At 37.9% G+C, this 17,023-nt stretch overlaps 1 protein-coding gene across 2 annotated transcripts; it reads left to right on the top strand.

Moving 5' to 3' along the window:
- The first annotated feature begins 4,986 nt into the window (after positions 1 to 4,986).
- Positions 4,987 to 9,005, top strand: LOC122046887 (protein Brevis radix-like 2). Of its 2 annotated transcripts, none has more exons than XM_042607825.1 (7): positions 4,987 to 5,192; positions 5,302 to 5,406; positions 5,842 to 5,964; positions 7,313 to 7,677; positions 7,764 to 7,899; positions 7,999 to 8,438; positions 8,511 to 9,005. In XM_042607825.1, the coding sequence occupies exons 3-7, from the start codon at positions 5,857 to 5,859 to the stop codon at positions 8,587 to 8,589; spliced, it is 1,128 nt and encodes a 375-aa protein (XP_042463759.1). In that variant the 5' UTR covers positions 4,987 to 5,192; positions 5,302 to 5,406; positions 5,842 to 5,856; the 3' UTR covers positions 8,590 to 9,005. The 2 variants fall into 2 exon arrangements, with proteins under 2 accessions (XP_042463759.1, XP_042463760.1); XM_042607826.1 differs by having other exon boundaries at positions 5,270 to 5,406.
- Positions 9,006 to 17,023: the final 8,018 nt, after the last annotated feature.

Genomic DNA, 17,023 nt, shown 5'->3' with positions numbered 1-17,023 from the left:
ATTTTCATACATCAAAATTCTTTTCTTTAGAAAATATTTTTAAAATTATTTTTGAATATATATATTGATTTTTAAAATGCTTTGAAAATAGGAAAATTATTTTTTTAAGTTGTTTGAAAATTTTGATTCTTTCAAAATATATTGAAAATATATTTTAAAAATAAGTTTGAAAATATCATTTTTACTTATGGTTTTGAAATATGAAAATGCATTTTAAAATATTTTGAAAAATAATTTTCAAAATCTTTAAAAATGAATTTGACAAGGGTTTTTGAAAGACCTTACATACTTTGAAAATATTTTGAAAGATTCTTTCAAAATGACTTCGAAAATAATTTTTGAAAAACCCATGAAATAGTTTTTAAATAAATCCTTTTACAATCCTACAAATTCTGTCAAAGTTAATTGGTTATTTTTGAAAAGGACATGATAAAAAATAAATGGTCTTTTCAAGAGGTAAAGGGAGGTTATTTTGACTAAGAAGAATTCATAATTGGTGAAAAACCTAAGGAGGTTTTTTGGAATCACAAAGTAGATAGTTTTTTCATGTATATCAAAGGGGTCAAAGATGAGTTTAAGTTAGAAACTTTTATTTTTCAATTTTGTCATAAGATTTGAAGAGTTAGGTTGAGTATTAATTTAGCCCAACTTAAATGTATTATAATATATATATATATATATATATATATATATATATATATATGAGGAGTGATCTCCTGCGCGCTCGCACGGTACGAGACTGTGAACGCGCAGGAGATCGCTCGGTTTTTTTTTTTTTTAATATTTTAAATTTAAAAAATCAATTAAAAAATTTAACATTTCCTTATATAAATTTTTAATACCTTAATATATCCCTTTAACATATTACAATACTCAATAAATGCTTAAATTAATTTTATTGTAATTTTTTTTTAAAACCAAACACTATAACCTAATTGGAAAGCCTAAACCCTAGAGGTAAAATCTAAAAAAAAATAACTTTAACATTATAACCAAAGCCTGAACCCTATAAATAAACTCTTAAAAAAAATATTTTATTTTAATTATTTTTTAATTCATAAATTAAAATAAAAATAAAAATAAAAAGAAGAAAAAACAGTTGTTATCCTGCGCGGCGCGCACAGTCGCGCACTGTGGCGTCGCGCAGGATAACAAAATTCTCTCTCTCTCTCTCTCTCTCTCTCTCTCTCTATATATATATATATATATAGAGGAGTGATCTAGAGATCGCTCGGCTTTTTTTTTATTTTTTTGATTTTTTAATATTTTAAATTTAAAAAATCAATTAAAAAATTTAACATTTCCTTATATAAATTTTTAATACCTTAATATATCCCCTCAACATATTACAATACTCAATAAATGCTTAAATTAATTTTATTTTAATTTTTTTTAAAACCAAACACTATAACCTAATTGGAAGCCTAAACCCTAGAGGTAAAATCTAAAAAAAAATAGCTTTAACACTATAACCAAAGCCTGAACCATATAAATAAACTCTTAAAAAAAATATTTTATTTTTTATTTTTTTCAATTATTTTTTAATTCATAAATAAAATAAAAATAAAAACAGTTGTTATCCTGCGCGGCGCGCACAGTCGCGCACTGTGGCGTAGCGCAGGATAACAAATCTATATATATATATAAGATTATTGGTGCAATCGGCCTCTAGAATTTTGATTTTTTATAATATATTTGTATTTGGTCAAGGTTGACTAAGGGTTGATCCCAACAAGTCAAGATTGACCAGATGTTTGCAAGTAAATTGATGAGAAATCCAAGCATGTCAAGGTTGGTTGAATGCTTGGCGGTATAGTGAGGAGTCCTGACAAGTCAAGAATAAACTAGGTAAGTGAGAAGTTCAGTCAGGTCAAGATAGACCAAATATCTAATAAAGGAACAGTCCAAATAAGTCAAGGATGATTGGATACTTGACAAGGGAAATGATTAGGTAGGTCATGTTGGGTGTCTCCATGTACATTTTAAATTCTATTTCGAAAAAACATACAATGGAAGTATAATAATTTCTTAAATTATTACAATAGGTATCACACACATCACAGGATTCACACGTATAGACATAATTGTAGAATAAAAATCTTTGATTAGTGATTATACTTGATGGATGACATTTAGATATCCACGTCGAGATACCTTCAAGATGACTTCTCTATGTTAAAAATTATGTCTCTGCTTCAATACTAGCCAAAGAGAGGAGACAATGTGATCTGAGAGAGGAAGGCTCGACTTTGTGCCAAACAGTGAGGGCAACCCAGCGGCACAAAGCGAGATGGAGCAGCAACCTTTGCTGCTGTCTAGCGCCCTTAGGAGCTTCTATCGGTGGCTTTTGGGCAAGCGGATGGTAGCAGGCAGCGGGGTGGCTGATCGACAGCAAGTGCCTAGAAGGTCTACGCTTGGGGTGGCCTGCAGTGGCTCCTTGGGTGGGTCGTGATAAGAGAGGCAGAGGAGAGCCCTAAACCTAAACCTAGAGGAGAGCCTCTAATTTACTAGAAAATCATAGTTTGATCTCAGAATCATTCTAAACCCTTTAGTAGCTACGGTTATTAGTGAGCCCATTACTTTCACTCATCTTATACACACTTGATTTAGGACATGGTCTATATATACGTCAGCTCCCACTAGGCTGACTATGTCACAGCTAGCTCAAATAATAGTTCCTTGTCCTGTGGATTCAAATTACTCAAACACGTATCCAAGAAGATCATCATCTTGATGTATAATATTTTGGCCAAAGACTTATGAGTAATAATCCTAACAAGAGACCTTAGGGTATACGTCTCCTAAAAATGAGATCTTTATTAACATGTATAGAACCATATGAAGTCTCATAGAAGATCACATCTAATGAACTAGTTACCCTTAACCAATATTCATATGTTAACTCTCAACATCTCAATATTTTCAGCCAATGAGAATCGACTGCTTATATAAACCAAAGAGCATAACATATACTAAGCTTACAGAATTGATGATGTTCAGTCTCATCAATTCATTGACAAGGAAATATTTTAATAAGTACATAATTAGACATGATGAGATACTCGCTAATTGTGATCCAATCACAATTTCTCTCATGCTATGTATTATATTGTAGACTCCATTAATTAAGTTTAAGATCAAATTATATAGAGAGAGGATGTATTTTGAAATTTTAGCTGAGGGTGCGCCATTATTGTGATCCAATCACAATTTTAGCTGGACTCCATTATTATGATCAAATTATAATTTAAGATCAAATTATATTGTGGACTCCCTAAAAATGGGCGCGCCACACAGTGTGTGACTGCGCGTGCAGGACATCAGCAGTATATTTTTATTTTTAAATTTTAAATTAAAAAAAAATCAACATCTCTATATATAACTCCCAAATACATTAATATGTCCCATAAACACATTAATATACTCCGTAGTACTTAATTTTTTTATTTTTAAATTTTCTTTTAACTAAATACTATAAACCAATTGAAAAGTCTAAACCCTAGGCGTAAAATTATAAAAAAATTTAGCTTAAATATTATAACGTAATTAGGAAGTCCAAATCTTAGGGCTAAAGAGTTAAAAAACCATTTTAATTAATTTTTTTAATTAAAATTAAAAAAAAACTTAAGAAATGTCGCTTATGTCCTACGCGCGCACATGATATCATCTGTGTGATTATCCTATTAGGTGGCCAACTATATAGATATTTCTATGCCATTGAGGTTTATCCTCTACTATATCATTATTGAAATTTAAATAAATTTTATCTTATTTTATTATTACTAACTAAGTCTTATTTGGTCTTACTCTTATTCGTTTGATGTGCACATTTATTAACCATAAATCTTTCACTTCTAAATTTGAATTTCATGCACATTACATTATCTTTCGAAGAATCTTAAATATAAAGTTAAGTTGTGGAGTCAATTTCAAACGAATTTAAAATATCTCATTGAATATCTAATCTTTTCTATATAAAGAATTATTGTGCTAGGGTAAAAATATCCCTTATAATTTACCTACTTATATCTAATCAGGTACCAATGATACTAGGTCGTCTAAGATGAGCATTATCAACTTTTTACTCTAATTAAATATAAATTAAAATTTTAAATAATTATAGAGATCTATTTATTTTAAATTATTCTTAAATAATTTTGAAAACTGAATTTAAGTTTCTTTATCAATTCCAAAATAAGTTTAAAAAAATCACTTTAAAAAAAATCAGCTCATGGACCCAAGTTAAAATATATTGTGAATTTATGGGCGAAAATTTCACCAATGAAAACTGAGAAAAAAAACATATGGAGAGCAAGGCATTCCAGCAACCCTTATTATATAAATCAGGACTGGTGTGGACTACCAACAAGGCAACAATTGGACAACTCGAGAAGGACGAAGGTCAATCCGTCAAATCTCCAAATGCTTTTACTTAACCCGAGGGAGACCGTACGGTTGCATGCATTTGTTATGGGGCACCGCTGTCATATAGATTAATGCGTAAGGGTTAAATTTATGTAAACTAATTTTGCCATTGACATTCTTTTGCATTCGGGCAAAAAAGAAAGTAAAAGAAAAGCGTACTTTAATGGGTGAGACGAGGAAGAGCGAGCCAACGCTCTCGCTCCGATGCATCCGTAGCGTACGGTCTCAACTTACACAACCCAGTCCCCGCCCGCTTCAAGGTCTGTGCGACACGATCAGCTCCTTCCATTTGATGGGATCCATCGTTGATGACAAGACCACTCGCCCGCAAAAATCATGCGGGTGACGGACGGCTCAGATATTTAGACGAAAATACGATATTGTTGGCCGCACCAGCAGCAGCAGCAGTGCTGACGGAGTTCCTAGCGGCCGTTAACGTGAGGAGGCTTGTGGGACTGACAGCCGGGAAGGGACAACACAATACGCGTAGGCGTTGGTTATAGTTAAACAGTGGCTTACGCTATAAATAGGACGGCGAAGTGGGGCATGCTTCTTCAGCGATTTTAATTTCCTTCCCTCATTTGAGCCAGTTGCATGCCTAACCCGCCTTGCGACTGTGGTGGTAAATTGGTTTAATTTCCCGAGTGCGGAGTACGAATAGCTTCGATTGACGTTGTCTTGTTCGTTCTCCGGTGAGACGTTTGTAGGGGAGAGAGGTAACTTGGATGTCAGAGTCGAGGAGCGAGGACATCTGCCAAGGCAAAAAGGTAGTTAGAGTTTTCGGTTTCCCTGATGTAGTTTTGTGTTAGGATTGATGAATCCTGTTCTTCGTTACCGCCATCAGGTTTCTTCAACATTATCTTTTTGGCATCTCAGAGATCCTTGCTCAGTTTTTGAAATTAACGGACTCTGATCTTCTAACGATTGCTGTCAAAGGCTTGCGTCAAGGAGCAACAAATTAAACCCCTTACCGAATCCGCGGTGAGTTATCTTTTCCATTGTTACTACTTCTCCATTTCTCATGAGGGCACGATGCAATGAGAGATGAAGAAACAGGGGAAGGATTTTCCTTCTTTTTTTTTTTTTCGGGGCAAGGGGAAGGAGTTTGTTGGGCGCTTGTCAGTGGCTAGAATCCCTTGTCTCGCTCTTTGTCCAGCCACATGAATGGAAACTGCAGCCGCTTCTTTGCATTTTATAAGCAATAGTACGATCATAACTCGTCCACTGTGCCTTCTTAATAAGGGAGAGCGAGACATGGACTGTCCTCTCTTGCTCGCTCGAAAGAACCCATCTATATATGATATATCAGGGAAGGGAATCACTGAGAAGTTTGTCGGGAGCATCTCATATTTTTTGAACGGTAAGATTTGACCTTTTTGTATTGAATTGGCAATTTGCATTGGCATTATTTTGCAGGGGCAGGAGTCTTCGATGCTGGCTTGCATAGCGTGCACCAAACACGAGCCTGAAGATGTCGCAGACGGCTCTGCCGCGCGGCCGTCCCCTGCCAAGGACACGGTCAAGAGCCTCACATCTCAGGTTCTCTTTCCATTCACTGTTGGTCTATAATCTGCCTCCCTAGTTTATTTATTGACAGGAGCCCTATATCACCTTGTACATAGTTTTTGTCTTTATAGGAGAGAGAATAAGGGAAATAGTGGGTTATTTGGCAGGTTGTAGGCAGGCAGGAATATATTTGTGCTTTTTTAGGAATATTACTGGCAAACTTGCTGCCTGAAGCGAAACCATTAGTATTGGATATGGTGGTTTGAGTAATTTGCACCAACCCAGCTACTAATTCATTCATCCACTCCATTCTAATTCTTGAACATATTAGACTGAACAATTACTTTGATGATTTAATCAGTTATATTCCACTAGTCCGAGTGGAAAAGTAACAAGTGCGGTGGGTAGAAGATTTCGTCTAGGGTCTGTCTTCTTAGGAAGGAGTGCTCTGTTGGAAAGAGATCCCTTGGACGGCCATCAAAGTAAGGAATAAAGTGAGTGGTGGTCCTTTCATAAATCTTCACTGCGTGGCAGCGAGAGCGAGAGATCTTCTTACTGGGGTCTTTGTCTACCTTTTGGACCTACCTACGGTAAATTAAAATTGCCTTTGGGTCTTTAGCTGTTTCGTTAAAGCCCTGTTCTCTGTTGGCTATTATGTACCTGACAAGTTTTGTCGCATCTTATATAATGCCCAGCAGCTTCTCTGTTTGTTACCACTCACATTAGCTTATATTGAGCCGACAGAGGGCCTGATGCAGGGTTTTTCCTTTCTTCACTTTACCATTGTTAGTGTCTGCTAGGAATGCAATTATATTGACGTAGAGGTCGATGGCCCCCCCTAGATGGAAGGTACCACTACTAGTAGAGCATGTGCAGCGGCCTGTATCTGCTGAACCCTCTCAACAACCGGGTAGACCTTAGGTCGCCCTATCACAGGACGCTAGCTGCCAGCGTCGCCATGTTAATTAATTACTTGGTCGCTTATACAGTTCAGTTAAGTTCCGCCCGTGTCCCCAGTTTCCCTAGGCAATTGTTTTACTCGTGAGTATAAAGTATGTTCGATTTAAAAGTAAAAAAGTCATTGAGTATCCGCATTAATTAATTTGCCGGCCACACCAGCGTTTGATGGGCCAGTGTGGTGTCAGCCGGAGAGAGAAGGTAGTTATCCATCTGTGCTGCAGACCAGAATCTTTAATAAATTAATGGACATTTAGAAATCACTTACCATTCTGTTCTGCCTTTATTAAGCAGCGGTTAAAGTGTTATCAATAGGCCTAGCCTAACATAGAGTGATAATAATCCTGTTCGATCGCATCAAGGCTGATTTGATTTATTAATCATTTATCAGTGCATACATCTCAATGCGTTAATTAATTTACAGTTGAAGGACATGGTGCTAAAGTTTTCGGGCACGCATCGCCATTGTAAAGGTAGAAGCACGGATTTTGCTAAACACACACGAAGGTTTCACCATAGTCCCGACCATGGGGAGAGAGATGGACTATCCTGTATTGACGGTGGCAGTCGCGGATACGACTATCTCCGCGCCGAAGCCAGCTCGAGCTCAGTGTCTGTGTGTGGCTTATCTTCCAGTTACAATGTGCTGGCGGAGGAGGGAGAGTTTGCAGTGGAGGAAGAAGAAGGCGAGGTGAGGGAGTGGACGGCACAGGTTGATCCCGGCGTCCAGATCACCTTCGTCTCCCTCCCGGGCGGCGCGGGCAATGACCTCAAGCGGATCCGCTTCAAGTAATTAGACTTTCTAATTAATAATTAATTTCTACGATCAATTGCTCTACTCATCTTAATTAGTTGCAATGCAAACAACGATGCAGCCGAGAGATGTTTGACAAATGGCAGGCGCAGAGATGGTGGGGAGAGAACTACGACCGGGTCGTGCAGCTATACAATGTCCGTCGGTTTAGCCGCCAGGCCTTCCCTACTCCTCCATGCAGGTCCGACGAAGCCGAGGTACGTACCAACATTGATCTCCATGAAATACTTGGTTAAATAATGATTATTATTATTATCTTTCTTTTAAAACAATAAAAAAACAAAACATTATTTAAGCTGGTGGTACAACACGATCACCAATGGCTCGGGAGTCAAGATGGCCTTATCAGAAACACGAATGGCCTACCACCGCCTATTGCTGGGTCTGTTCATGGTGGGATATCGATGGGGCTTAAAGGAGGAGGAGGAGGGGGAGGACCTTACCACTCTCCGCCAGTGCCGGACCCTTCCCAGCATCTCCTCCTTTCGCATTATTTCAACCCCGCCTACGGCGCCGCTGTCACTACCGGCGTCGTCACGGGCGTAAAGGGAGAAAGTTCGTCGATCGACGCATCTAGAACCACCACGTCGTCCAGAGATGAGGTCGCCTCCGTCTCCATCAGTAACGCTAGCGATTTGGACGTGACCGAATGGGTGGAGCAAGTGGAGCCTGGAGTGTGCATTACCCTCCGGGAATTGTCCGATGGCACTCGAGAGCTTCGCCGCGTCAGATTCAGGTTAATAATTGCTTATCTGATTTATAGATTTTACACGGAAAGTATTTGAATAATTGATATCTGATGTGTCAGTCGAGAGAAGTTCGGGGAGATGCGTGCAAAAATTTGGTGGGAAGAAAACATAGAAAGGATACAAGCCCAATTCCTTTGACAATTATATTGCGCATCTGACAGTGAAGCGTGCAGGAGAAAACGACACGCGTTGCATCCGGTAGCTGCTAGTCCTGGTCTCCCTCAATTTTGACGTTAATCTGCCTTTCCTCTGCTACCATGAAATACAATCTCATTATATCAGCGAAGCTTGTTTGGCGTCCGACGTGACCGCCAACTTTGTATCATTTACTTTTCTTTAAAGCGGTGTCGTATATTATTGTAACTAACTCACCGATCTGCTTGTGAGACTGACCTTGCTGAATGACGAGCACCCATGTTTCCACACAACTTGTGAAGTCGTTGTGCCCGGCCTGTCTCTTTGATGCAAATTCACCTGGCAGCTGAAAGAATGCAAATGCTTTCATCCTTTTTAAATATAATCCCATCAGCCATGCAAAATTCATGCTTCCAAAATTTCTATTACTTTACTGCTGTTGTGACTCATTCCTCGGTGCTACAATTCTCTGTTCCTTTGTGCCGTTTGTGCTGGTAATTAAGAATTTATCATTATAACACTAGGCAATACTTGTAACATATCTACAATCAAGTATGTATACAAGTCTTAAAATAACTCAATAAATTATAATAAGTATCAAAAATGCAAAAAAAAAAAAAAAAATTTAAAAAAAAAGCAATTTATCAAATGACGCAGGGAGAGATTTAAATTTGATTTAAATTTATCAAAAAAATGTATGTTATTTTGATATTTATCAAAGAATGTATCTTCTTTTTTCTCTCTTTTTTTTCCAATGCACATGCATAATATAAACCTGATATATAAATCATATCAGACCCACAGCGTTTAGAGTTTGGTTGATTTTTTGATAACATTTTAGGGGGCGTTTGGTTTAGGGTAATAGGAGTAGGGAATGGGAATGAGAATCATTAATTCCCATTGTTAATGTTTGGATTATAAGAATAGGAATATAAATAAGGGAATGAATCCTTGAAATTGGGTAATAACTCATTCCCATGTACCCTCCTTCAATGAGTCATTACCCTATTTTCATCAATCAAAATATTTCCTTATTCCAAAAATACTCTTGACTTAAAACTAAAATTTTCTCCATTAATATCAAATATCAAAATATATTTATTTATTTTTTCTTTCATATCACTTATCTCTCCTTATTCTCTCTCATTATATTTTCTCTCTCATCATTTTATCACACACTTTCTCTCTCCTTAATCTCTCCTATCACACTCTCTTTCCTCTTTTTTTCTCATTACACTTTCTCTCTCATCATACTTTCTCTCTCCTCAATCTCTTCCATCGCATGCTCTTCCTTCTTTTTTTCCTCATCACACTTTCTCTCTCATCATGCTTTCTCTCTCCTCAATCTCTCCTATCATACTCTTTTTTCTCATCACACTTTCTCTCTCATCATATTTTCTCTCTCCTCAATCTCTCTTATCACACTTACTCCTTTTTCCCCTGTGCAAAAAAGTCTCGGCCCACTGCGTACTTGCCACCGAGCTATCGTGATTTACCTCCCTCGTGATGACCCTGGGCAGGGTGCGGCGGGGGCCCTAAGGGCAAGGGTTTCGCCTTTTGCCACACTTACTCCTTTTTCCTCAACACACTTTTTCTCTCATTATACTTTCTCTCTCATCATACTTTCTCTCTCCTCAATCTCTCTTATCACACTTACTCCTTTTTTCCTCAACACACTTTCTCTCTCATCATACTTTCTCTCTCCTCAATCTCTCCCATCATATTCACTGTTCTCTTTTTCTCTCACCATACTTTCTCTCTCCTCAATCTCTCTCATGACACACTCTCTCCTTATTTTTTCTCACTATATTTTCTCTCTCTTCATCCTTTCCTATCATACTTTCTCTCACATCATATTTTCTCTCATCATGCTCTCTCCAATCACACTCTCTTTTTTCATTTTCTCTCATCACACTTTCTCTCTCTTCATTCTTTCTTATCACACTTTCTCTCTCATAATACCTTCTCTCTCATCATTCTCTTTCATCATATTTTTCTCTCACATTCATCTTTCTCTCACATCTAATTTTTTCTCTTATTTTCCTTTAAGGGTAAAAAAGGAAACTTTGATTTATTCCTATAAAAGATATACAACTAACCAAACATTGCTTTTAAGAGTGATATCCATGCTCATACCCATTCTCATTCCACAATACAATGATTCCCATTCCGATTCCTATTCCTAGGAAAGAACCAAACGCCCCAATATATTTGGAGAAGTCGAAATAATCAATAGATGACATATTTGAATTCTTTGCAACCCCATAAATTAACAGAAACTAATCCATTATTTATTTCGGTTTCTACGGATGTGTAAAATTGTATTAATGATGAATTGGCAAAAATCCTCATGCGTGGGCCTGATATAAATCATATCAGGCCGAACGTATAGGAATTATTTTGCTAAATCTTTCTTATTATATTTTAACATCTTTTAGAAGTTGAAATAAATAATAGATAGCATATTTTAACTCCTTTCAACATTAGAAATCCACAGGAACTGAAATGGGTGCAATTGGAGCTCTCTAGGTCCATCAGTGGATTTTGATCGAAACTCACTAATCAACCTAGAGACCTCATATTGCAGTCATTTCGGATCCTATGGATTTCTAAAATTGAAAGGAGTCCAAATATGTTCTCCATTAGTATTTTTAGCATTCCTAGTAATGGATCAGAGATTTTGGAAAATCTAAATCTCTCTTTCTTTCTTTTTTATTTTTTTTATTTTTTATTTTTTTTTGTTATTAGATCTGATATCTCCTATATCAGGCCCACGTTGGGCCTGATATGGGGAGATATCAGGCCCACATTGGGCCTGATATGAAGAGATATCAGGTCCAACGTGGGCATGATATCTCTTCATATCAGGTCAAATAACAAAAAAAAAAAAGATTTAGGATTTTCAAAACCTCTGGTCCACCACTAGAAATGCCGAAAATAATATAAAGAGCATATTTGGATTCTTTACAATTTTAGAACTCCACAAGAACTGAAATGTGTGCAATCGGAGCTCTCTAAGTCCATCAGTGAGTTTCGGTCAAAACCCACTGATAGACCTAGAGAGCTCCAATTGCACTCATTTCAGTTCCTATGGATTTCTAATGTTGTAAGGAGTTCAAATATGCTTTCCATCGTTATTTTTGACATTCCTAGTGGTGGACCAGAGGTTTTGAAAAATCTAAAACGTATGGGGATTGTTTTACTGATTCTTTCTTATTATATTTTAACATCTTTTAGAAGTTAAAATAAATAATAGATAGCATATTTTAACTCCTTTAAACATTAGAAATTCACAAGAACTGAAATGGTTATAATTGGAGCTCTCTAGGTCCATCAGTGGGTTTTGACCGAAACCCACTGATCGACCTAGAGATCTCAGATTGCAGTCAGTTCTTGTGGATTTCTAAAATTGCAAGGAATTCAAATATGCTCTTTATATTATTTTCGACATTCCTGGTGGTAGACCAGAGGTTTTGAAAAACCTAAATCTCTCTTCTTTTTTTCCTTTTTTTTATTATTAGGCCTGATATCTCCCATATCAGGTCCACGTTGGGCCTGATACCTCCCATATCAGGCCCACATTAGGCCTGATATGAAGAGATATCAGACCCATATCAGACTTAATAACAAAAAAAAAAGAGAAAAAAAAAAGAAAAAAAAAAAGAGGAGAGATTTAGGTTTTTCAAAACCTCTGCTCCACCACTAGAAATACCGAAAATAATAATGAAGAGTATATTTAAACTCTTTGCAATTTTAGAAATCCACAGGAATTGAATGGGTGCAATCGGAGCTCTCTTGGTTCATCAGTGGGTTTCGGTCAAAACCCACTGATGGACCTAGAGAGCTCCGATTGTACTCATTTTAGTTTCTGTGGATTTCTAATATTACAAGGAGTTCAAATATGCTCTCCATTGTTATTTTTGGCATTCCTAGTAGTGAACCAGAGGTTTTGAAAAATCTAATGTTTTGCTGATTCTTTCTTATTATATTTTAACATCTTTTAGAAGTTAAAATAAATAATAGATAGCATATTTTTGTAGGACCGTTGGGCCGGCTAGGAGGGGGTTGTTGGATATCCTGCTAATTAAAAACAAACAACCCTTCCTCGAACGATTAAGCTAACACTTGTAAAATGAATTAAGCAGATAAATAAAAGCATAAAAGAAAAGACAAGGCACCAGATGTTTACTTGGTTACAACCGATGTGGTTGTTAATTCAAGGAAGATTAAGCTCAAAGACTCCTTCAGGCGGAGAAGCCTCTTACAGCGTTTAGGCACAGAAAACAGAAGCTTAACTACAACTAAAGCATACAAGTGTTTGGAAATAGAATGATCGTGATTGTTGAAAAGCTTCTGGACCAAGGCTATATTTATAGCCTTGGTCGGGGCGCCTGGAAGGGTTCCGGGTGCCCTGGGGGGATAAAACTTTATCCTCCAACGTCCAGAACGCGAAAGACGCGTTCTAGTCAAACTTCAGGTTCCGGGCGCCCCGGGCTGTTCCGGGCGCCCCGGAGCAAAAGTCAACTCTGGTTGACTTTTGCGTCCGGGACCTCTGCTCCGTTTCAGTCCCGCCTCGGTCCGGGTCTTCCGCTCCGGATCCGCTTACTTGGGTGATCTCTGCCATCCGGAATAGGGCTCACCCTAACCCATCTTCCGGTCTTCTCGAGCGTGCTTCCCTCCGGCTTCTCGTCCCTCGGAATTGCCGCGTGTTCCTTCTCGTCCACCAGGGTACTCATCCGCAGACTTCGTCCCTTGGTCGCACCCCGTGCCGACCTTCGCGCTAGCTGCGTCTCTTGCTCCCCGAGCAATCTTCCGCTCCGGCTTTCGTACCTCGGAACCACCGCGCGCACTTCCTTCTCGTCCGCCGGTGTACTCTTCCGCAGCACCTCATCCCTCGGACGCACAGCGTGCCGTCCTTCTCGCTAGTTGCGTCTTCCGCTCGAGTACCTGTGCTCCTAAGCTCCTGCACACTTAGACACAAGGTTAGAAACAACGCGGAACCTAACTTAACTTGTTGATCACACCAAAACAACCTTGGGGTTCCAACAATCTCCCCCTTTTTGGTGTGATCAACCCAAGTTAAGCTAGGGTCAACAATAGATATGAAATTAAACAGTTTATTGCAATAACATGCAACATGATAGAAGAAATTAAATTTCAAACATTCCAAATTTTAATTTTCAATTTTCTACCTCCCCCTAGACTTATACTTTCCTTCTCCCCCTTTGATCTCAATAAAAATGGGGAACAACTAAAATCTAAGGGTTAACATTAAAAAAATTTGAAAATATATTTCAATAATTTTTAGGGAAATATTTCTAAGTCAAGACAAATTTCTAAGTCAAGAAATAACTTTTTTTTAAAAAAAAAATTTCAAGTATTCGTCATCAATAATTAAACACTTTCTAAGCCGAAAAATTTATGCAAGAAAATTTTAAGAGAATTGATAACATTAAAAGAAATTTTCTATGCATTTATTTATTTATATATTCTAATGCTTTTATTAGAAAATTTTAAATTTCCATTTTAATTTATCATAATTTCTTAACTTTGAAGCAAGAAATTTTGAGCATGTAGAAATTTGTGCAAATTGTAACATGTCATTTTGAATTCCTAATTTGCAAAGATATTTCGATAATATAAACTTGATAAAGTTTTTCGACAATACTTCTGATTTGCAAACTTCGTTCGACAAAATATTTTGTAATTTGCAAAAGTATTTTGACAACATAAATTTGCAACAATCTGTGGATAATAGATTTACTACTCCGAAAAACTCTTTCGATAATATCTCTAATTTGCAAACTTTGTTTAAAAAAATGTTTCGTAATTTGCAAGATTCTTTTGTCAAATTATTTTGCGATTCGAAAAACTCTTTCAACGAGATAATTTGTACTTCGGAAAGATTTTTAGATCCGCAAAAAGTTTTCGAAAAATTACTTTGTGATTTGCAAGAATCTTTCGTCAAAACACTTTGTAATTCGAACAAATTTTTAGATCTGAAAAAAGTTTTCGATAATATTTCTAAGTTGCATAATTCTTTCGTAAAAATATTTTGTAATTTGCAACAATTATTCGACCAAAGATTTTCTAATCCGAAAAGTTCTTTCGATAATTCAAATTTTGGTTCGCAAAAATCTTCAGGTAATTTGATTAATTGAACCAGTTGTTCAGAGGGTAGAGGCCATACCTTACTTACCTCGTTGACCGTTGGTTCTCCCCTTGTTAAATTAATTTCTTCCGAAGATTCTCCCCCTTCATCGATCTCAGGATGTACTTCGGCTGTTGGGGTTGTCTTGGTAATTTCTTCCGTCTCGGATTCTTCTGATGACGGCTCGATGTCTATTGAGGAGACGACTTCAACCGGTTCTTCGTAGAGCATTAAGAACTTTTCCCAAAGTTCTTTCGCGCTTTTGTACTCTCCGACTCTGTCGAAATCTTTAGTTGGTATTGCGCTTAGAATGTGAAACTCTGCCCGAGCATTTGTCATGGACTCTTCACGTTGCTTCTCGTTCCAGAGGCGTATGCCGATTTTCTCTCCGTTCGTGTCTTTCTGTGCTTCATAACCTGTTTTCATTATTAGAGAAATACCAATATCAGAGTTAAGAAATACCATCATTTGTTGCTTCCAAGAAGCAAGCTCCCCCTCGAATGCTGGTGGGTAGTCGCTAGCTCCGGCCATTGTTTTGTAGCTTCAGACGGCGGTTAGTCCCTCTGAGGCGTACTCGGCTCTGATACCACTTGTAGGACCGTTGGGCCAGCTAGGAGGGGGTTGTTGGATATCCTGCTAATTAAAAACAAACAACCCTTCCTCGAACGATTAAGCTAACACTTGTAAAATGAATTAAGCAGATAAATAAAAGCATAAAAGAAAAGACGAGGCACCAGATGTTTACTTGGTTACAACCGATGTGGTTGTTAATCCAAGGAAGATTAAGCTCAAAAACTCCTTCAGGCGGAGAAGCCTCTTACAGCGTTTAGGCACAGAAAACAGAAGCTTAACTACAACTAAAGCATACAAGTGTTTGGAAATAGAATGATCGTGATTGTTGAAAAGCTTCTGGACCAAGGCTATATTTATAGCCTTGGTCGGGGCGCCTGGAAGGGTTCCGGGTGCCTTGGGGGGATAAAACTTTATCCCCCAACGTGTAGAACGCGAAAGACGCGTTCTAGTCAAACTTTAGGTTCCGGGCGCCCCGGTACATTTCGGGTGCCTCGGAGGGGTCCGGCCACCCCGGTCAGTTCCGGGCACCCCAACCCAAAAGTTAACACTGGTTGACCTTTTCGGTCCGGGTCCTCATCTCTGGCTCTGGTCGCCTCGGTCCGGGTCTTCAACTCCGGATCCCCTCGCTTAGGTGATCTCTGCCATCCGAAAAAGGGCTCACCCGAACCCATCTTCCCGTCTTCTCGAGCGGGCTTCCGCTCCGGTTTCTTCGCTCCGGCTTTCGTACCTCGGAACCACAGCGCGCACTTCCTTCTCGTCCGCCGGTGTACTCTTCCGCAGCACCTCATCCCTCGGACGCACAGCGTTCCGTCCTTCTCGCTAGTTGCGTCTTCCGCTCGAGTACCTGTGCTCCTAAGCTCCTGCACATTTAGACACAAGGTTAGAAACAACGCAGGACCTAACTTAACTTGTTGATCACACCAAAAGAACCTTGGGGTTCCAACAATCTCCCCCTTTTTGGTGTGATCAACTCAAGTTAAGCTAGGGTCAACAATAGATATGAAATTAAACAGTTTATTGCAATAACATGCAACATGATAGAAGAAATTAAATTTCAAACATTCCAAATAAAATTTCAAACATTCTATTTTCAACATTAGAATTCCACATAAAATGAAATAGGTGCAATCGGAGCTCTCTAGGTCCATCAGTGGATTTTGACCGAAACTCACTTATCGACCTAAAGACCTCAGATTGCAGTCATTTCAGGTCCTATGAATTTCTAAAATTGAAAGGAGTCCAAATATTCTCTCCATTGTTATTTTTGACATTTCTAGTGGTGGACCAGAGATTTTCAAAAACCTAAATCTCTTTTTTTATTATTATTATTATTAGGCCTGATATCTCCCATATCAGGTCCACGTTGGACCTGATATGAAGAGATATCAGGCCCACATTGGGTCTGATATGAAGAGATATCAGGCCTAGTAACAAAAAAAAGAAAAAAAAGAGAGATTTAGACCTAGAGAGCTCTGATTGCACCTATTTCAGTTTCTGAGGATTTCTAATGTTCCAAGAAGTTCAAATATGCTCTCCATTGTTATTTTTGGTATTCCTAGTGGGGACCAGAGATTTTGAAAAACCTAAAATGTATAAGGATTGTTTTGCTGATTTTTTATTATTATATTTTTAACATCTTTTAGAAGTTGAAATAAATAATAGATAGCATATTTTAACTCCTTTAAACATTAGAAATCCGCAGAAACTGAAATG

This window comes from Zingiber officinale, chromosome 2B, assembly GCF_018446385.1.
Source record: "Zingiber officinale cultivar Zhangliang chromosome 2B, Zo_v1.1, whole genome shotgun sequence".
Lineage (NCBI taxonomy): Eukaryota > Viridiplantae > Streptophyta > Magnoliopsida > Zingiberales > Zingiberaceae > Zingiber > Zingiber officinale.
Note: the sequence above shows the minus strand (reverse complement) of the source record. Positions and strands in the feature narration are given on the sequence as shown.

Excerpts from the sequence above, each read along its gene's own strand:
- LOC122046887 (XM_042607825.1), top strand. The coding sequence starts at position 5,857 with ATGCTGGCTTGCATAGCGTGCACCAAACACGAGCCTGAAGATGTCGCA. Across the intron at positions 5,965-7,312 it reads TCAAGAGCCTCACATCTCAG|TTGAAGGACATGGTGCTAAA; the intron begins GTTCTCTTTCCA and ends ATTAATTTACAG. Across the intron at positions 7,900-7,998 it reads GCAGGTCCGACGAAGCCGAG|CTGGTGGTACAACACGATCA; the intron begins GTACGTACCAAC and ends ACATTATTTAAG.